The sequence below is a fragment of the Molothrus ater genome, chromosome 7, assembly GCF_012460135.2.
Source record: "Molothrus ater isolate BHLD 08-10-18 breed brown headed cowbird chromosome 7, BPBGC_Mater_1.1, whole genome shotgun sequence".
NCBI lineage: Eukaryota > Metazoa > Chordata > Aves > Passeriformes > Icteridae > Molothrus > Molothrus ater.
Window position 1 is genome coordinate 20635835 of NC_050484.2, and position 22571 is coordinate 20658405.

A 22571-nucleotide genomic window follows, 5' to 3' on the forward strand; every position below is an offset into this window, starting at 1 on the left:
GTGCTTTTGGTTCCTTGACGTACTCCTCCCCCAATACAAACACTCTGAGTATAGAGAAGGATTTTTCAGTTCTTCCTAATTAAAATTTAAAAGATAAAAAAAAAGATAGAAAAAGAAGGACATTCACAGTCATGGAAAGTGTGAAAACTGCTTTGTAGATAGGTAGAAAACCAGACTTGGCAATGTGTCCTTACTTGCTGTTTCATCCTGCTAATTTTTGTGAAGAAACTTATGTGTTGGAAAAACATAGAAGCTCCCTGTATCTGAATGCTGTCAACAGCCAGGCAAATTTGGATCTAAAATGTAGTTTCGGATCCTAAAAAAAAATACTAATTTCATGTACTGAAAAGAGAAACAGTCCTGGATAAGTGCTGAACAGTGTCAATTTAGCCAGAAAATAAAGTAATTGTGTAACACAGTGGGTATAAAGTTTCATTTCATTAGAAAGCTGCTTAATTGAAGAGTCTTAGACTATTTATCTTTTCAGCTGCATGGAAAGAAAAAATGTCATCAACAATCTCCTCCCCATATATTTGCCATAATAACTGGCAAAAAACATACAATAAAAACAATTAGTTTGGCATATTATATCCCCAGAATCAGAATCTTACACACCCAAGGTTGTGGTACTAATGGCATCCTCTGCACGGCTGCTGTAGGCTGTGTTGACCCCCATGATAATATTCTGAGGTACTTTGACTCATGTTTAATTCTGATTAAGTTGTGCAATTTTATCAATTTAAGGTCAAGGTCTTGAATAAATTCTTTTGTGAGAACTACTAGCAGGTCTTTTAAAATTAAAAAGACTCACGTGTCTAATGGTCTTATGAGAATAGAATTACAAACGATGATCTTTAAAATAAATTGTAATTTTATGGATACTTATTAAGAGAATTTATTGTAATTTGCTGTAAGTCCTGCTGTCAGTTTAGTGACTTGTAACAGAAGAAAAGAATGCAGCAGCTACTAATTTTTGTCCTTACTTTTGGTATTGTTGATTTGAAATGGGGAGAAGGTTTCTACAGGATTTTTAAGGTTTGTGATGTCTTACTGTGCAGTAAGAATGACCTGCAAGTTGTCATGCTCTGGCCCTGATCCAGCAAAGCACTTAAGTGTGTGCTTAACTTTGAGCATTCAAGTTCCATTTACTGTAACGTGATTACTCATGTGCACAAAATTAAGCACATACTTAAGTGCCTTGTTGACTGCAGTCAGTGCTGTGCATTTAGCAAATTTGATCTTTCTAAGGAAGTTAGAAAAAGAAAGTACAAGTTAGCAAGATTTAATTGTTATATTACACACAGTGGCAAAGGATGCTCCTTCTAATAGCACAAAACCCAACTATTAATTTACTTTGTTAAGTTCTTTATATTCTAAGTGAGACAATGTGTTTTTTGTAATGGAAGAATAGCATATGTAGAACAGCTCTGTTGCTCAGGTTATCTGAATAGAGGTGTTTGAATAGTGTTTTCTTCTTCTTCAAAAACGTAAAATAAACTTGTCTGAAATGTTGGTGCTTTTGCATGTTGGAAATGTATTTTATTTTGGATATTTGATTAAATCTCATATACATAACATTCTTAACAATTAATACCTAGCAAGACAAAAAAATATTTCATTTGCTTTAAAACCTGTAGAGAATGAAAAGCTTTAGAGATGACTGCACAGGTAGATTGATAATGTTATTTCAAGTCTTGAATACACCCACATCAACACCAAAGGCAATGTTTAAAACATTAATAATTAATTATTGTATATATTGTATTATAAATCATAAACTTTGTTTTAATTTTACTATTAAAATAATTTCATACTGTGAAGATCAATAACATGGTGTTGGGGTGTTACTTAGAGGAAGGTAACTCTTGTCTAAGAGTAAGGGAAATTTTAGACATTAAAAGAAAAAAAGGTGAGTAAAAGTTCGCTTCTAAAGTAACAGCAAATAAATCCCTGTGGGTATTTTATCAGACATGCAGATCCTATAGCATGTAATTTTTTAGGGAAACATTTTCATGTGCATGTGTGACTTTAAGCAAGTCCACTGCTCTGCTAAAATTTTTTCCCCTTTGATTTTAAAGTTGATTCCATTGTAGGGTAAATTAGAGATATTTTAATGTACATTCCAAGATGAGACACAAAGACTTTTTGGTATCAAGGGCTTGGAAAAAGCACTTGGGAAAAAAATTGCAAGCATACTATTGTTTGATTTTTTACTGTTCCCTGATCCACTCACTCGCCAAGATAAAATGTTGGGGTTTTATTTATGTTTTTTTCTTTCTAGGCACTGTCTAAATTAAGTCATTAAGTATTAAGCATTATGTAAAATACATTTCTGTCATTGGTAATCATTAATTGTGGGTTTTCTAGTGGCATATTTAGAGTCAAAGTTTCATCGTAAGAACCTGTTTCCAGTTGCTTGTTCGTTTGTCAAATATAAACAACTGGGCAGCAATTTTCATGCCAAATATCTGCCTTGGGCTATTTTTTCAAAACTTTCAGCAAATACGGTCAGCTGATTCTCAGAATGCACTGAGGGAAAATCTGGTTTGCTCTTGTTAGGAAATTTTTGAAATATTTTGTTGACTAATAGCTTGTAGTTTGGCTTGGTGCTTGGGAAGGCATATTCCTCTACCACCACACCAGCCTATGAAGGTCTTCCTAAGTCTGGAGAAATCTGAGCCTCTGTAAAATTGTTTGCATATTTCATTTACCATTTCTGCAAAGATTCTGTGTGCAGTAGGTGCATCCTTTCCTGGGGCTTGCAAATATGAGCAGGATTTGCTCTCAGTTTTCTCTTTTCAATTGCCAGTGGTGCTAAAGAGAAATACAAAGATAATAAGGGTGTCCATCAGATGTTCTCAGTCTTCCTTCTGCAAATCACCAGAAAGCATGGAATAAGAAGCAGCTTGATCAGAATTCAGAAAAGGGAGACCATCAAGAAAAGTGAAAAAAAGAAAAGGAACAAAAGAAAATGTGTCCAGACACAGGAAAAAGGCACAAGTCAAAGGTCATAAAATGTGATGGTAATTTAGGACAAGGACTTATGAATGAGACTGGTATTAGACAGGGGTGCAAATGGGAAGGACTGCGATTAAGATATGGAATCAGGGAGAAAGATGCTGCCACCAAGGCAAAGAGAATATTTGTAAGGCTAAGAAGGAGTTAGAGACAGGAAAAAGAGGAAGAATGTATTCCTAGCTGTCATTCCTGTGTTTTGGTCTTGTTGGACTGTTAAATGTCTCTGAATTCTTCTGGCCTTGTGTGGGCACCTCATCCTCCTCTAGTTCAAATAAGGAGAAGGTTTTTTAAGTGAGAACAAGTTATTAATGTATTTGTTAAGTCAAACTACAGGGATTAGTGTGGTTCTTAAGCACTTAATGAACCAGACTGTGAAAAACAAAAGACAGAGAACAAAAGCCCTAAAAACATTCAATTCCTTCCTAGAGTTTCCCAAGAGGAACTTTCTGTATTAAAGCTTGGTTTAAAAAAATAGAAAAATTGTAGTAAAAGTGCATTTGTGACCAGGGTAAAAAGTATTAAGCACTCAAAATTCAAGAAATGCCAGAAGGCATATGTCTTTTCAGATATTTATGTGACAAACATCTATATATCGTTCGGTTATACAGAGCACTTGCTAAATGAATATTTTTTGTTGGATACAGTGAACAACTTCTCCTTCAGGACCAAAATGGAAAACAGAAGTGACTTCAGAGGACCAATATTTTTATGATGCCAAAAGCATCAAATATTCAGCAAGACTGTAGAGAATGACCAGTAAAGGGTTTGTCCAGAAATCTCACTGAAATCAAGGTGATTGATTAATACAGAAGGGGAAATGTACAAAGAAGTGAACAAAAATATTGGAAATGCTATCTCTTTAAAATCCCAGAATCTAACCCAAAGTAGCTTCAAGTCATAGAAGTCATCTATTTTTACACTGGTACAGCTAAAATGCAAAAGTGCCTCTATGGACAGATGTTCTCTATATAATTTTTTTCTTTCTGATACAGTCAGGAATTACACGAAACATGGCCTATGGCCTAGAATCATAGAGTGATTTGGGTTGGAAGGGAACTAAAAGTTTGTCTAGCTCCAATTCCCCTAGAAGTTTGATTACTCAAAGCCTCACCAAGCATGGCCTTGAACACCTCTGGGAATGAGGCATCCACAGCTTTTCTGGGTGATCCATTCCAGTGTCTATTTCTTCACAGTAAAATACTTCCTACTATCTAATCTCAGCATACCCTCTTTTAGTTTGAGAGATCAAGTGATGTTTTGTTAGATTAGGTACTGGTCAGTACCCAAACCAGCAGGCTGTGTCCTAAGGGGTCCAGGAAGACTTTATGCGCTTGTGGCTTAGTCATGGACCTAAGGCTCGGAAGTGTTTGAAGTGAAACTGTGCAGCATGGCAGAAGGGATTTCATCCTTTGCAATCTCCTGGGAAGAACCTAGAAATAATACATTTGGAATGTACTACCTCTGTGTTTTACCATTATCCCATTGTTTGCTATGGAACTTCTATACGGTGTTAGTTCGTCTAAATGTTAGATGTTAGTATGCAAAAAAGAGACAATTACTTCTGATCTATATTTATAAATACTTTAGGGTCTACACAGGTAATCATTGCCTCTTGGAATCTGAGCTCCAGCTAGCTCAGGCAGCCATTAAACTCATGCTGACACACAAGACTGTGGTCTGAAAAGGCAAAAGTGAACCTTGAGCTGCAGAGATTGGAGTTCTGTATGATGACCACTCCAGTCAGAGAGAGAAGGGAGGCCCAGGAGGGGCTATCCTGCCACACAAATTCTGGAAAAATCCCAGCATGTGGGACATGGAGGCACCTCAGCTGCTCAGTTGGAATCCAGGTGGTATAAACATCTGATTTGAGTTGCCTGAGCTCTTAAACAGATTGTGCTCCTCACAAAGGAATAAAATAATACACACAGCCATCAGTGACCAAAACTCCAAAAAAGAGCACTTTCAGCCTGTTTATTGCAGCACATCCTAGTATGCAATGACAGCTGTGGTAGCCCCACATGAGGTCTGAGAGTGGGAGACTAGGAAGGATTCCCCAGCACAGAGGGAGGGAGACAGGCAGGAGGCCCTGCCCTGGAGGTCTGCACTTCCAGGGAGGTCTGAATTTCCAGTACACAAGCAGTTACAGGTGCTGCCAAATTTCAGCATTAGAAGAACTCAGACATTGTCTGCCATTTTGAAAACTTGCTTTAATTTACAAATAAAATCAATATAATTAAAGTCACTAAAGAATATATCACTGAACACTGTTGTTTTTATTATAATTCTTAAAAGGCTTTACTAGATCTATCGAGTAGAAACTACAAAGTTCACTTGCATCACATCAACATCCCATAGGAGCATAATTAGATGGTTTTATTCTTTGTTTTCTGTGATTTTTGTTTTGTTTCCACAATTCACTTGGTTTAAATGTTATTAATCTAGATTTGCTGAAAAGGTCTGTGAACCTTTCAGAGAATCTGGTCCGAGTTCAGAGTTTCTAACAAAACCTGAAACCAGGCAAGTTTTATGTGGTTTTGAATTTCATTGTAAACATTTCACCTAGATGTTGAAATAGGCTCCAAGGAACATTCCCAGTTTCAAAGTCTATGAGAATTTCCCATTCAAAAGGATCAGGACTGGTGTCATTTTAAACAAAGAGTGGAATTTATCCATGCACAGATGAGCCCAACAAGGTCTTCACTTCATCCTAATTCACACCTCAAAATAAGAACTTAATATAGTATATAAGTCTTATGTTGACCTTCTGCACAGAGATGAATGTCAGCCCATACAAACATATGCTGCATGCCCATTGTTTCAATTTGTGCTATTTTAATGTGGCAGGAGAAGCCTGAGAAAAAAAAAAGGTATATAAAATGAAAATACTGAGGTTAATGAAATACAAAGATTGTTAAATACATTCTTTATTGGTTAAAAAGTTTAAAAAGCACTTGTGTTTATGGACTAATGCCTTATGGTAATTGCCAGTTGTTGTTTTCCTACAGGTTCAAGTCACAGAGCTCTGTAACTGAGCAAGAAACTCATCTTTCTCTTGAGAGAAAAATGCATAGTGCAATGGTTTGGGAAAAAACAATGGGAAAAGAATCCAGATGCATAAAGCAAAGACAAAAGAATCCTTTTTATTTTTAAAAATATGATTTTTAGACGAAGCTCATGACCTTGGGATTGTAATAACTTAATGCCTGGTGCTGGCAACACCAGCAGAGGCAATATGTTGTGCTGCTGATTTCAGCATCAGAGACTTCTAGATGTAACTTGTGTAGGTGGGTCAAATTAGGGAATACCAGAGGCTACTGACTTGTTGCCTACATTTGGAGCAGTTGTCTACTTGCCAAGGTGGCTGCTTAATACCCACAAGCTCTTGTAGAATGGACAATGAGCAGTTGTGTGCACAGGCAATGGGCTGACCCAGGCTCTGGGCCCGTTGCTCAGAGCCACCCGATGCTGAGGGCAGGGAAAAGGTGTCAGAAGAGCATGGTGCAGACTGGGCCACAGCGGGTGCTGTGGCTGGGTGTCGCCTGCTGGCTGCTCTGGACAGCTGTCTAAAGCTATTTCAATAGACTCCTGTTGCTATAGCTATGTTGCCAGTTCTAAAAATAGCTCTCTACATCCCAAAATTCAGTTTAACCGTGTTTTCCTGTGTATGTTTTGTTACACCTGGGACATACTGGGAAGCAAAAGCAGTATCTGCTCCAAACCAGCTCCTTGTTTCAGGACACTTTTGTTATTCCACTGGCAGTGCTCTCCTCGTGCAGCAGTAACTAGCGTTATCCCCAGCTGTCCAAGTGAGCCAGAAACACCTTCCATATTTGTAATAAGCAGAAGTCTGTCTAGCCTTTTTTCTCTTTCTATTTCCAATCTTTAGGCACAGTTTTGTCACACAGGCTGGCTACGGCTTTCCAAAAGTGTGAAAGGTGCCTATTTTCACCAGCAGGTAAAAATCATTTTAGATTAACTAAATCACTGCATGGACAACATCAACGAGACAGGCCTTCCTGTTCTTTCTTTTCCTTCTCCATTACTTGGGTAGGATAGACACTGGCTGACAGCTCACAGCAGCTTCTGCTGGCAACTAGTTCAGAGTTTTATTTAGGCCTACTATATTACTGCAAAGGGAAACAGACGGGAAACGAGCCTATTCCCACTCCTCCAGATGCTAATCCCCTGGGACTGGTCTCCCCTGCCTCCTCCAGCGCCTTAACTGCCTCTACATCTTCCATTTTTACTAAGAAAATTTAATCAGTCTCCTCTATATCCAGGACGGACAGACAACCCTCCGAAGCCATCCTTAACTCCACAGCAGGACAAGGACGAGAGGAAGTGAAACCACTCCAGGACTCTAAACCAAAGCCCAGGAACAGCATCCGGACAGCGCGGCTTCTTCCCCGTTAGAAGGTAAAAATGCTCTGATAGTCCCATCAGATGCAAGCCCAGGAACGTGGATCTGTCTCGTGGGAAGCTCTTCGCACTCCCCTTTCCCCAGCTGCGGTGACAGGGAAGCGGGCGCACAGCCGTGTGCGGGGATGGTGCGGGGAGAGCGGGGTGCTGGGGAGCCCCGGCGCACGGGGCTCGGCCGCGCCGGGTAGACCCGTGTGCGAGAGGAAGGGCCCGCTCTGTGCCTGCCGCCTGGCCACCACACGCCTTCCCTGCCAGCGTGAGGCGGCCGCAAAGCCCGTCTAACACCCCCCCCGGGGAATCCCTCTGATGCAAGGGGAGTCCCCGGCAGCTGTGGGCCGGGGTAGCTGAGCTGGCTCCCTGCCATCCCCCGCCGAGCTGGGCTGGGAAGTGCGGGAAGAGGGAGGTGTGGCTGCCGGGGCCCCTCAGCCATTGCCGGCTACCGGGATTGCCTCTCCGCGGCTGCTAGCAGCCGGGCTCCGGCGGGCAGCGGCCGGGGCTCCCCGGGAGCAGCGCGGGGCCGGGGCACGGCTGCGCAGCCCCGCCGCCGCCGCTCGGGCCGGGACGGCACTTCCACTCCGGCCATTTTCCTCGGGCGGCAGGCGGTGGCGACCAGCGAGCCCCGACGCCGCCCGCCCGGGGACGCGGCGCAGGAGCTGCCGGCCAGGGCAGCAGCGCAGGCCGCTGCCGGTCGAGGCGGGACGCCCCACCGGCCCCAGGCGGGGAGACGCGGGGCGGCCGCGGCGAAGCGGAGGCGGCCGCAGCCGGGGGCAACCTCCGCCGCCGGAGCCCGCCCGCCTGCCCCGCGGGCGCGGGCTGCCGCTAGGCCCTGGCCCCGCGCCGCCGCGCCCGAGGGGAGCCCGGCCGCCGCCGCCGCCGCCGCGGAGGGAGCCCGCTGCCCCCGTCCCGCCGCCCCGGGGAGAGGGAGCGGAGCCGCGGCGCGGACACCCCGCCGGCCCCCGCGGGAAGCGGCGGCCCCGGCGCGCAGGACCGCGGAGCGCCCCCGCCCCCCTCGCCGCTCCCCCTTTGAAAACTGATCTTTGGCTCTTCGCGTGAAAGTGATTTGAATTTGGCTCGGCGGCGCTCTGCGCAGGCGTCCAGCTGCTGGCATGCTGGCTCCTTGCAAAGCAGCTGTTTTGGGTTTGAAATTCCAACATGGCAGAGGCTGCAGTCAGTCTTCCCTTCAAAAACTTGGAATGATTTCAAATCATAGGCACCTTCACTTAACCCGAGCCCCCATTCATCAGCAAACACATCGGATCGATGCTACTCTAACCTATCGGGTTCTTGTACCAAATCTCCAGGTAAGAGGATCTTTTTTTTTTTTCCCTCCCCCTCCAGTCTCCCTACCATCGTTTTAAATTTTATTAAATCTTAAAGATCTCCGACACAGCCGCGTATTAACTGCCTGTTCGTGCCCTAAATATTTTGCCTAATTTGCGGTCGTTTTCTGATACTAAGCACTCCGGTCTGCTTGCCTGATCGTAGTCTGGAAAGTACAGATATACAATCGCAGTGCATGGTTTTTCCTCCTTGATCATTGCCAACAATAGTAGGCAGATTAAGAGTTCGCGATTGCAAGCTCCCTCCCCACCTCCTCCTCCTCCTCTTAATTGGATTTATTTTTAAGTTGCTTTGAAAATAATAAACTGCAGGTAACGCGGGTCTGGACATTGAGGCAACTAACTTCTGACCAAATAAGTGCAAATAAGAATCTCGCAGAACAAAAGTTAGGTTTAAATCGCTGTGTCTTGGCTGGGGTGGGGGGGGTGGGGGCACGAATATGTCAGAGGAGCTGTTGCAGTAAAATGTAAGCACATCATCTTGGAGGGGGTACAGCGTGGTGGGCGTATTGTTGGCTCAGGAGGGAGAGAAAGATGTATAATTTAATGGTATATACAATCCACTGATCCTATTACTATCCTCCCTGGAGCTCTTGTTAGTTTCAATGGGAGTGAGTGAAATTGACATGGACTTGCATTCCTGGTCATGTGCTTTTTTTTCCCCCTTTCTTTCTTCTCTTGTGATCTGAGATCCCCTTTTTGTTGATGTTGCTTTCCCACTTAATTATATGCATGTAGGTTAAATGAATACCTGACGAAAGGGCCCACGTTTCAAGGCAGTGACATTTGATAGCTGAGAGGAAAAGTGGCTTTAATGAAAAGCAACCTTTGGAATTCCTGCTTGTGAAAAATCCAATTCAGCTTTTTGTGCTGCCAGCAAGAAATGATCAGTAGCACCAGTGTTTATGGTATGTCCGTTTTGGGATCTACTTCCTTTGCATCTAAATAGCAAAGACAAATTTAAATAGCATGATAACGCACCGAGGACTCTGCATGCAAATATTTTGTAATAAATACCTAATGTTTAGTAGTATATTTTCTTGTGTATATATAAGCATTTTTTTCTCTTGCTATCATTTGTTTATCGTTTGTGCTTCGATTATGGCATTAGTTTTGTCCATTGTATTGATCTCAGTGGTAAAACCTGAAGTTGCATGTTACCAGCAGTGCACTACACACACCACTGAACTCCAATGGTATGTAAATTAGTAAAACTCGGCGAGTGGAGAGGGCAAAAACGTGTAGCAGTGAATATATACACCTACACATCTATGTGCTCGTACATACATGCCTAAAATGCATCTTTTTCTTTTGCAAATGAATATTTTTTTAGTAGTTATTTAAACTCTAGCTGCTTTTCCCTCTCTTACTTTCAGTGTAATCAGCTGCTAGAGATTCTAACTGATGTGGGGTGAGGGAATGTTTTGCATGTAAACAAACAAAATTACTGTTGTGGCCGAATGCTTAATACAATTTAATAAGGAGTATTTTATGCTCAGTTTACAAGTGTCTGGTTCACACTGCTCTCCTCTCAGTGCTTAACAGAATGAAAGAATCAGGTGCTGAAACTGGCTCTATTTTAATGGTCACTCTCCAGACCCCCATGCTGCCCCTTCCTCCAAAAAAGTCAGATAAAATGGAGCATGGGGAATTTCAATAGACCTCCTTGTCGATGCACCTCTAGGTATGCAGTTGAGGCTAAGGAAGTAACAACAAAAGTGACTATTAGTCTGTTTTGTGCAACCAAAAAGGGGGTATGTTCACTTTTAATTGTGTGTGATAGTAACGAATAAGGATGGAGAGAGACCCTAGGAGAGAGAGAGAGAGTGTGCATGTGTGTGTGTGTGTGTGTGTGTTTGGGATAAAGGGGAGGTCTGCCGTGTGTGGCTGATGATCTCTCGTAATAACATATCTGAATGCAAGAAAGAAATTGAGAGACAGTTGCACAATGTACACTCCTATTTTGGTGTTGTAGGTGACTATTGCTAAACGTATCCCAGGTGATATATGATGGAAATGATCTGATTGTATTTTGCATTTAGAACTTGTTGACTTTGGAATGATCAATAAGGCAACTGTTTATTTTAGATGCACATAATTTGCTCTGAGAAATGTTTTAAGGAGAAGAGCAAGCAAGCGAGAGCGGAGCTTTTCTTTTTTTTTTTTTTTTTTTTTTTTTTTTTTTTTCCTAGAGCTGTTGGAGCAAATGTGATTGCCAGATGGGAGATTTCCCTCTGTGATGTTAAAGCTGTAATATATATTCAGAGCAGATTGGACTGCTGCTTGTGATGAGGAGGATATTACATTTATAAATTTTAAATCGGGAATCGGACAGTATGCTGAGAGCTGAAATTGGATGGTGTGGACGGTTTGGACTGTTAAATGCAATTCCCAGATAATAATAATAATTACAGTAGCAGTAATATATGTATGTATAATAAACATGATACTATTAGGCAGCTATATATATTCTGTGGTGCTTAAGTATATATTTTCAATATGAGTTCTCTCTTTCCTTGCTTCCCTTAAAATGTTAAGGGTTGAGGGTGATTGGGAGGGAGTGTTTAAGAGCGCACTGTTAGGAGAAATCAAATATAATCAGGTTCCTATTTGAGGAAAAGTTTTGCTAAAATTCTTTCTGCAAATTCATCTCTGAGTTTTTGTTTTGCCCGTGCATGTGGCCTGACAGTGCCACAGTCCTGAAAGACTGGGAAGTGGGAACTAGTCACACTCGAGCAGCTCTGCTGTTGCAAATTAAAAGTGTGTTGTGGTCAGGAAATGAAAGCTACAATGTCTCTTTTGAACAAGTCGTTTATCAAGAGAAACATCTATCAAGCAGTGACTTGTCACATTGATCCTCTAAAAGTTAGGTCCGAAGTGGAAGCTGCTTTGATGTTTTCGATGCCAAATTTATAAAATTGAGAAAGCTTGAGAGACTTGGACTGATTTGCACTTAAAAATTGCTCTGCTCTGGGCGTGACAAAATCATCAAGTATCTCTGATATAAGAGCTGGTAAACTAAGGAGGTAGAGGATCTTCTACCTTGTTTTTATTTTCACATGGAAACTTTAGCTTTGCCACACAGGCAATTTCTTTTCAGGCTTCTAAAGATCCTGTCTGTATGACTCTCTGCATTATTTCGTCGGGGATATTTTCTTCCTTAGGAATACATCTGTTGCTTCCAAATGGAACCTTTTTTTGTTGTCTTTCTGATGGTATTTATAGAGTTCTGCTTGAGAAGGCAATTTTTTTCCTCTCCTCTCAGTCTTGTTTTGTCTTCTATTTGTAATCTCAGTTTCCACCTCTCATCCCTGTGAAGCCAAGTTTCTTTTACTGCCAAAGTAATGTTTATAGCAAGTAAGGTACATTTGAAGGTGTTTTTTAGCACAACTTAAAACATATTAAGAGTACTGCTAAGTGTCTCTTCCCCTTCTGATTTTCTTTTTTAATCCACTTTTAGCACATGAGCCATGCTTTCATTCTCAACAGGAGCAGTGTATTTCAAATTGAATGTAAAGTTGAGATTTCAAGTAAAAAAAAAAAGACCAAAACCAAGTCTAAAACTGATGTTTTATCTTTCTCTATTTTCAACCATCTAAATTGTTTAGCAACTTCACTAAAAAGTTTTTCATTTTGCATAAAGTTTGTGTTTGGATTATAAAGGAATCCCTTTGAAACAAGGGTTTGGTGTTTGGTTGTTGGGTTTCTGTTTTCTTTTCTGTGCTTTTAATTTTTTTGGCTAGGGTATGAGTGAAATCTTCCTTAAAGCAGGATGCTTTGCCTTCTTTTCTTCAGTGTCGTAAATGAGACTAACACTGCTTGTGAATACTTGATAGATACCCATTTGAAAATAGGCAGCAAACAGCAGCGTGGTGGGAGTTTTGGTGAGTGTTATAGTTGCTAATTAATCATGTTTGAAATGAAGGAATCATAGCATGGTAGTAAAGGCTCATTGTTGTTTGATGTTTGTAACAGGATGTGACTCCTACATGAATCTGGTGGGTTTGGAGGTTTTGTTGTTATTTCCTCCTGTCATATTAAGATACCTTCACCATTAGCTCGAATTGTTTTTATTTATTGCAACATTGTGAAAGTACAGTTTGCTTATTGTAGCAGTATTTTAGAAATATTAAGATTGTATTGTTATTGATATTTGCATCATACAGTTCATGGGAAAAAATGACTAGTCTTATGTCATTAGCTGTTCTTTAAGCTTTTTATAGTTAAGCATAGCCAAACACTTTTTGTGGTTTATTTTCTTGAAATAAAAAGTCCTACTACTTTTATTTCTTATAATTGCAAAATGGTACTTGATGAACTTTTGTGCCCTACTTGCTTATGTGTATGTAGTAAGGGATAGCAACTAAAAATATATTCCAGAATAGTTTGTATACTAACCCTTTAAAAATTGATCTGCAAAATACTTGGATGGTGTTTTTCTTTTCTTGGTTTTATTTCTATTACGGCTCTTATTAGATGTGTCATCTTTGGGCTTTATTTTTCACCTCTCTATTAATAACTGCTTTATACAATGGTGAGAGAATCACTTTCAAATACAAAGCTTTAGTTTCAAAATTTAGTAAGGCTATTTTATGCTACATGAACAAGGTATGGAATCTGCTGGTTTTCGTTGCTCAGTTTCTTTTTAAAATACAATTCCTAGAGGAGAATTTTTCTGTATGGTTCCTGTCAATAAGTTTATTCAATGAATGCATACATGAAGCATTGAATATGATGACTGATCTTTCTGTAGTCCTAATCATCAATTAATAGGCTTATCTGCTTATTAGGAGTGGGCTTAATGGTACAAAATCAGCATGAGATCTGTCTATATGAAACACTTGTATGTTATTTATGACAGACTGAGTTTTGATCTTGCATCCCCAGATCTAGTAATAGAAATATTTGGCTCTTTGCCCTCAATCAATATATCCGTTAACAGAAAAAACTTCACACAATACTTTCATAAAGTGCTGGATGTATTGATACCGAGTTGATAAATTTAATTACTGGGGTTTTACATTGATTCATTGATCTTATGATTGGAGGAAATTGTTCTGCAGACATTTCTAAAGTATTGAGGAATATCGTATGTCCATAAAGCTTGATTAATTGATAAATCAGCACTTTTTTTCCTCCTCAGTTATTGATAAGACATAAAAATAACTGTAAAAATAATTTGGAATAAGCTAATTAGAAATTCTCATGTGTTAGAGCAGATGAGAAGCAGTACAATGGAGGTGAAAAAAAATGAAGTTTGAAGTGGAATTGCGCCTATTGGTCCCAATCCTTAGCTGGTGTAAAACATACTTAGCTTTAAAAAGATAAAATAATTTACAGTTCCCAGAATCTGGACCACAGTGGCTTTTTTGTTTGTTTGTTTTGGTTGTGGTGGCTTGTCTTTTTTTTTTTTTTCCCAGTACTGTTCTTTGACTCATTGGAAGCTGTTTTAAATTAGATATTATGGATGTATGGAATTTTAGATAAGCATCTGATCCGAAATGAATAGTATAGCTATAAAAGCAATTTGAAGAGCCGTAAATTCAGGATTGCGTATCCCTGATATTGTTGCAGAGTATTAAAATCTTGCTGCTAGAGATGCTATCCTCTAAGTGAAAACTTATCTTCCTTATGGGAAAGATGACTTCAGGGAACTCTCAGCTGGGAAAAGGCCCAGAGTGGGGGTTTTTTTTGTTTTTTTTTTTTTTTTTGTTGTTGCTAAAATAATAATTAAAAAAAATCTAATACATAGAATTAGTTACTGGAATATTTTCCAGGTGAAAAACCTTACGGGAGTACTTGGCTCCATTTCGGTGAGGTATGCGACCTTTTCACCCTATGTCAATGATATTTTTATAGAGTGTGTGAGAAATGAGAGTATAAAGAAAATTCCTTAAGATCGTTCAGTTTTTTATTTTTTCTTAAATAAACAAAAGAAAAAAAAAGACAAACCAGAAATCTCTCAATCAAAACAACATATAGATCTCCCTTCATGAAACTGATGAAAGAGTATTCCTTTAAAGGATGGTAGCTAATAGAGAGAAACAGAGACAACCACTTGCCAGATGTTACTGTAGGTTCAACAAATACAGTCTTTCCCTTCAAGGAGCAAGGAATTCTACACTGGAGGTGTAATGGAGGTCAAAGGAAACCTAAGTCTTTCAGACCTTTAATATTTTTACCTGCCACCCCCTCAACTGGCATGTTAAATAGAATGCATATATATATATATATATTATGTTTCTTGGAAGATAATTTGTATTTGCAGCAATCTACTAAGCACAAGTGGACTTCACTACTGTTGCTTCTAAATACCTCTTGGGGTTGGCCCCGTTGTGTGACAAGTAAATGAAAATGGAAAGAAAGATAGCTGGTCAGTCTTGGTTACCAAAATCTTGAGAAACTGGGGAGAGATCGGGCTTTGAGAGGTCAGTTTGAGAATGGGATGAATACAAAAATGTGTAATCTGCAGAAAGCACCACTGATTGAGGGCATGCGGAGATGTCTGCAGTGATGAAAATGTGGAGTCTCTGCTTTCGTTTTGCCGAGCTCTGTTGCTATGAGGTATCGGCACACACAGAATGTTAATAACAGTATTGTGTGTCTGTTCCGATAGTGTGTGGAACGGTACCTGTCAAACATATCATAACACTCAACTATCTCTTTAATCATATAAGCAACACTCCTTACTACAAAAGCTATTGTATTTGTACAATAGAAAGAACAGCCATACGTTATTTGAATAATGGACTAAGACTTTGTTCTTTAAACCATCTTTCTGCAGAGGGGAAAAAGTTTCATGTATCTTGGCTGTAATTAAAAATAATGCAGCTACAGATGACTCTCATGCCACTGGCTAATTTTTTTTTTTTTCTATAATAGTCTATTAAGTGTGTAGTCTGATATGCCATGAAATACTGAAATAGGAATTGCCAGTCATTATTTAACTGCAACTGAGAAACTCTTTTCTCAGTTCTTTTATAGTGTAGCTACTGCTAGCATATTGTTAGTTAAATTTCAAATACCCTGAAAGGTATGCGGACAAAATGCTGAGATCATTTTGATATGATTACAAATTTTGGTGATCTAAGTACGTTTTTGTTCCAGGTTCCTTGAAATCATGTATTACCCGGACTTTCTTTCTGTAGTCCATTTTTAACCCTTTTCTATTCTACTTTTAATCTGTTCTGTACTCTTTGTTGAAGCGTGTGGCTCACCTTCTGTAGATGAATTGCTCAATGTATGAAGATGTATGCCACAGTTTATTTTGTGTGATAGTTTAGAATGTATGCATGTGTCACGCTGGTTATAGATTGGTGATGATAACTTTGTTTGAGTAATATGTATCTTACATGCATTAATACTTTAGCAGTAAGACCATACTGTGGTCAAACTTCATGAACTAAGATAGCGGTCTCACATCTAATTAAGCAGGATCTGAATGAATGATTTTCTGATACAGGTCACAATTGAACTTTTTGTTTCTCTTCTTCAGTGTGATAAAATGCTTAAGGGACACATGAAGGCATGTTTGCGTAACTCTTACTAATCTGAAGGGAATTTGTAAATGAATATTGAGAGGAGATGGGAGAAAGGACTGAACCTGGTGGGTCACAGGGGTTTGTGGCAGGAATGTATCTTCATGTTTTCATTTAAGATGTTTTGGGGTTTTTTTGCCTGATTTAGAATAACAGCTGTTTGCCTTTTAATATGTTAGCAATAACATCTGTATTTTCATTTGAGATGTTTTTTCCTTCTTGTCTTCTCCATTCTAGCATACAAGCAAGTCATTAATTAAAAAGCATTTATATAGTGAGCTTGAATTATCACTTAATAAAACTTAAAACTGTAGTGTTGCAAAGATATTCCTAGACAGTACAACTGATTCTGTGTGCTTGTCTGCTAGTGAGGGGAAGAGCCAAAAATTACTTTATATTGCTGAATGACAGCAGAGGGTGGATGGGAATGATAAAGTGATATGCAGAAATTATCAATCCATGACTATAGTATCGATATTGACATTTAAAATATTATGAACTGATAGCCCTACTGTACAAACTGCTGTGATAGCTGTGCTTTTAGGTGAAAGTAGCTATTTATATGCCTTATGGCTCAGTGTGGTCATGTTGAAAGTATGAGCCTACTCATCACAGATTCTGAGAAAGTGCAGGTTAACATCCTCTGTGTTCTTTAGACCTGTCTGATTACTTCAGCCTCCTGTGTTGACACAGAGAAAGAAACAGCTAGGTTCTATGCTGGAAGAATAAGGTTTGCAAGCACCGACTGATATTAGGTATCCCATTGTGATACCTAAACCAAATTTTAAAAAATCAAGCATCCTTTTCAAGTTAAACTTGAGAAACAGAGAAAGGAACAGCAAAGATGTTTCTGAACACATTTGAAGGAGCACCATTTATTTTCAAAAGAGATCTTTCCATCACTTGTGGATAGCTCCACCATGAAGAGCAATATCAAAAGATCTCAGAAAAGTAACTATTCTTTTATGTCTTTGGGAACTCAGATGCTTACAAGATTGTTTCTGAGAAAGAAAAGAATTGATCCTATTTTCAGTCCCTTGTTGTTGGCATTTGTGGACCACATGACTAGATACAGTATTGTAGAAATACACTCTTAGTATGTGGATACAATTCTGTTTCCTCTTGCAGCTCTAAAATAACAGTGCAATGTGGCTATATGAAAACTCAGTTTGGACAACGTTTTTATAAATTTTTTTTTGCATTCAATGAAATTGTTTCAATATACATATGGAGTTTGCTGAAGATCTTTAAGCATAATAGATAGGTTATCTGCATTATGAAAGTAGAGAAATTAAAATAGTCTATGTTTTTTATAAAAATATAGACTTAAAGTCACCTGTGATAATTTGCAAACTGTCTGTCTCCATTCAGTCAGAAAACTGTTGGGTTTAAACATCATCAATTTAAACCATAAACATTCTGTTATTTTTAATATGGAAGAAGACTATAGATTTATTAACTCTTCAAATAAATGAACATTTGATTTAGAAAATTAAGAGGTTTTGTGTTTACTGATGTTGGGTCTTTATATCATAAGGCTTTAGATTAACTTCATAACTATAGTGGTACTGTATTGAGCATACAATAAATAAGCAGATATTTAATTTTAAAGATAATAATTTTTCATGTTTTCATAGAATTTCTAATAATTTTTATTTCTTGCTCTTTGCCTTCAATAAAAGCAGTAATAGGTATATTTTGGAAACTGTTCATGCTGCAATTAACCTTTTTTAATAATTGATTTTCATTTTGTTCTTTGGCTTTCATTCATTGTATTTCATACTTCTGCCCTGTGTAGGCATTCTTTATACTACAAAACTGATTTATTTTTCCACTTTCACTTTAAAAAACTTTAGTGGTAACATGAACTGTGATGGGTAACCATGGTCATTGTATCAAGCAATGTTATTCAGATTAATGCTAGTAAACCCAACGTAACGAGGGATATGAGGCACTTGTCATTATTCAGCCCCTAGCATTTGTCAGTGTGGCAGTCATATCAAAGGCACACCTTAATATGCAGAGAACATATTTGTTGAAACATGTGGTTCAATAAATATCAGAAGCCTTTGTTTTTTAAAGTTAGATGTAGGTAAAATACAGCGCACTATGAGCTGTAGGTAAAATATCTCATAGTGTGCTTATAGAGACTGAATAAACAGTGCCTTAATGCATGACATTTTTAAAGTTTTCAAGAAATGTTCAATTATAATTCAGTTATAGTATGTTATCCATACGGTACAGAATAACAAATTGACACTAGTATTTATTTGGAGTAATAATTTTCAGCATTAATCAAGGAAAGATGTTTTGTTATTGTGTAATTAGCAAACACCACCCCACTCCCACTTCCCCAGGATGTCATCTGCTTAGAAATTGTAGAATTCACTACTTTCATTCATGACAGGCAAGTCCTTTTTGGCTAAAGTGACTGTTCCTCTCTGTTTCAGAGCATTACAACAGCTGCAGTTTGAGCTTGAAGGGTCTGAGTGGCTGAGATAACATCACAAATAGTATTGCATCTCAAAAAGTGTAATTCAGCTTTCCATTTTTGGGTGCTTGGCACTGAGTCCCTGCAATTTCTGTTGACTTTGGGTATGCAGGTGTGCAGCAAATTTCAGAAGCTAGGTGTTATAAGGAATTTCCCCAGAAAATGGTAGGCATTAGCTTTATTTGTACTTCTTAAATGTTCCAGTCTCCCTCTTGAGGTATTAATGCTGTATGATATGATAGAAGAAACAGAGTTTTTAATTTTTCTTGGTGGTTGTAAAAACATTTTAAATTCATCAGGACAAAAATACATACATTAATAAAGGTATAAGGAATGATTCATTTATGATTTTGCTCAGAGGAAACTTTATACTGTTTGTTACTCTGTAGATATTCCAAGAAACAAAATGCAGAATAGATGATGCTGTTCTAATTGCAAAATCTTCCTTAGTTATCTTCTCTCTCCTCCTGATCCTTCTCCCTTCCCCCTCCCTCTCATGGCTTTTTTAAACAATTATGGGCATTGTGCTCCTTAATGGTGCATAGTTACTGTAAAGATAGATGTCCTCAAATAATGAGTTTCTAATAATAATCAGAAGCACTTATATTAAACTGGTTTCATATAGAAACCTTACAGTATGAAAAAGTACACCTAAAATCCTGAGGTATATTTACAGGAGCTAAGCCTATTTACAGAAAACTAACCCAATTTTGTATCTGTTCATGTGTCATGTGTGTGGGGTGGGGGCAGTGGAGGTGTATTGACTGTGTGTGCCTACATTTTTGTCCACCTGCTTTAAAGACTTCAGAAGATGGTTTTGGTTTTTTAGTACGGATTTCTATTTTGCTTTCTGATAACAGAATATGTTTTAAAATCACAACATACTAATTAGCTTCTGTGTTTACACTGGAAAGCTTGCATTCCTTCAAATGACTTTTACCCACACTCTTCTTTCGATCTGTTGCTTCCCTCACCTCCCATCCTCCTCCCCCACTCCCTGTGAGGTTTATTACATTAGATTTGTTGCTTTCTTCCTTGTTCAGAAGTTCTGAAGGCAAGTAAATGAAAGTGATAAGTACAGTAACAGATAATTGTTACTTGAAAGAGTTCTTGCTGCATTGGTTGGGAATACTATCTTTCCTAACAGGTACTGAATCAGCAAGGCTGTACAATAAAAAGAGCAAAAAAGTTTAACTTATTCTTTAGAAATACATATGCCATTTAAATGGAAACAAACCCCCAAATCTCCCACATACCTTTTGGGGTTTGGAGAACAAAAGCTTACTTGTATGCTCCAAATTCCCCTGGGCCTTAATTTGCAATACCATTATTTAAGCCTGGCTGATACAAACTCATCGCAGAGAAATAGAATCTCTCCTTCCTGGCTTTTCAAAGCCATTCTATGCCTTCTTCTCTCTGCCTACCCACATCCCCCAGCACCCCCTCTTCGTTCCCAGCCTCTTGGTCTTACCCTGCCACTGTGAAAATCTTTTGTATTTGAAATGCAGTAAACAGAAAAATAGTGAGCTTCTAAAACACAGAAAACTGCCATTCTGCATGGTTTTACTGACATCACTACCAACACACAGGTAATTCTATCTTCTGACTAAGAGCAAGGCTATAATCACTTTAATATCTGTTGTGTCCTCTACCAGGTGACCTGTAGTAGTTTATTGTAAAGATAAGCACCCCTGATACAACAAGTTATTTCTTCTCAGAAAAGGGGAAAAAAGTTAAATCTTACAGAAAATATTAACCATAAAGTGAGGAGAAACTTGTGCCCCCTTAACATGCTCCTGGGGTACACCAGCATTGTCAGATGCTCAGCTGGAAGCTATTCTGGAACAGAACTGGTTTTGGGTGTAATCCCTAACAGCTGAGAGTAAATGCAGGCATCACTGTAGCTTGATGCAGCTTTGAGCACTACAGCTGTTTTTATTTTGCTGCTAATAAAATGGCAGCCTACTTTGTCATTAAGAGGCTTGTCTTTGTGAAATAGCAATTGAGGTGTAATACTGAGTGTTTGAGTTAGTGGAAGGAGCTGAGAAATAGATGAGCTGTGTTCCTGACTGTGGGTGGAGGATGGTGAGTAATACGTGTCTTGGCATGGCATCTGCCAAAAGCATTTTTTCTCTTCCCCCCCACCCCACTATGCTGTTCTAGTTTTGAAAGGTGTAAGGTATTCTAATAAGCAAAGGGGGGGAAAAAAGTGAAAGGGGAAAAAACTTTGAAGCAAGTCATTATAGCACATCTCAATGACCATGCCTCACACTTAATTTAATTAGAAGACAACTGCACTGGAAAACTGGTCATTTTAGTTGTAGTTAACGACTGGTTCTCTCCTACCCCCACTCAGAACTGATTATATGCCACATTGTATAATGTAATTTCTACAAGAAAATTAAGTATAAATAGGTATTGTGTAGTTAGAATAATGAAGATTTCATGAAAGGTATTAATTTATCATTTAGCTATGCTTTTAGAGGAGAAAATAAATATTTTTCTTGTGTTTCTTTTTTACTATATCAAACAGAAAAAAAAGCCTGGTATCAAATTGGGATATTTTCTAAATTTTTAAACAAAAAACTGACTGTATAGCTATTTATATGTTCATTATGTGGTAAGAAGGCACTGAAGGAAATGAAACCTTGTATGTGCATGTTTCTTATAGGATTACTATTTTCAGAAGGGATTGCTGTTGTGTTGTAAAATAATTTACTAGTGTATGGTTTGTGAAATGGTGTGGTAGTTCAAAGCTGGATTTCAGGCAAGAAAGTTTGCTAGTTAGTTGTAATAAGACTTACTTGCTCAGTAGTAACATAATAAGGATAAAAATAATGTATGATTTAATGAAAAAAATCTATCCATTTGCATTTTTCCACCAAATTCCACTTGGTGATATGTTTGTTGGGCTGTGCTATTAAGTGTTCTGTGGACTGTGTTTCAACTAGTGTATGATTGACTAGGTATATTAGAGCTTTTTACTTACTGCCAATGCAAAATTTGACCCTAGTTTTACCCTGAGATGTTTTTGCCTTTAAAAATATCCACACTTCATGAGTACTCTGGTGAAAAAAAAATCATTGTTGTTATTTGTGGGGTGTGTCTCTGTGTTATAGTAAGAGTAACTTACTGAATTGATGTTGAATAGATTTTATTTTCTCATGTTGATTCCAAAGTTCAACTATGGGAATTGCTGTATCATCTCAAAATTTTAAATCTACATTTTATGCACTGTGCCAAAGCACCCATGAGCTCGTTAAGCAAAGACTTTTTCAATTATATCTTCTGTTTATGCATGTATTTATACTTGACAGAAATCCTTTAGAGGTTTGGTTTGCTGTATTAATGCTTATAGTATATTAGAGCACAGTAAAATATGGTAGAATTGTCAGTAAAACCATGCAGAATAGCAGTTTTCTGTGTTTTATAAGCTCACTATTTTTCTGTTTACTGCATTTCAAATACAGGAGTTTCACAATGGCAGGGTAAGACCAAGAGGCTGTATTTACAGATCTAGTGCTGGTAGCTTCCATTGTATTTTAGTAGCTGCTGAAGCGTTCCTTGGCCAGACATCCAGCCTCTAGAGGGCACAGCAGTAATCTGCTCTGCCAGACCCTCACCCACACAATCATCTGCACAAAGTTTTAATGCCGGTACCTACAAAGAGAATTCCACTTGTGTTGCATTAAAACAAATCTCTGTATTCCTCATTTTCCTGGAGTTTTGCTATAGTAAGTGATTTCCTTTTCTTTTTCCTTCTTT

At 38.6% G+C, this 22571-nt stretch overlaps 1 protein-coding gene across 5 annotated transcripts in view; it reads left to right on the forward strand.

Annotated features, from left to right (window-relative positions):
- Positions 1–22571, forward strand: part of FIGN (fidgetin, microtubule severing factor) — a 116563-nt gene that overhangs the window by 3672 nt on the left and 90320 nt on the right. For 2 of the 5 annotated variants that reach the window (XM_036386761.2, XM_036386762.2), the window contains exon 1: positions 8399–8738. Coding sequence is in view for 2 of the 5 variants with exons in the window: in XM_036386760.2 (XP_036242653.1) it covers positions 9661–9685 (25 nt within the window). In the remaining 3 variants the exon portion in view is untranslated. Of the gene's footprint in view, positions 1–7298; positions 7435–8398; positions 8739–9515; positions 9686–22571 lie in introns of those variants that run through there. The other 3 variants (XM_036386760.2, XM_036386759.2, XM_036386763.2) reach the window with 3 other exon arrangements.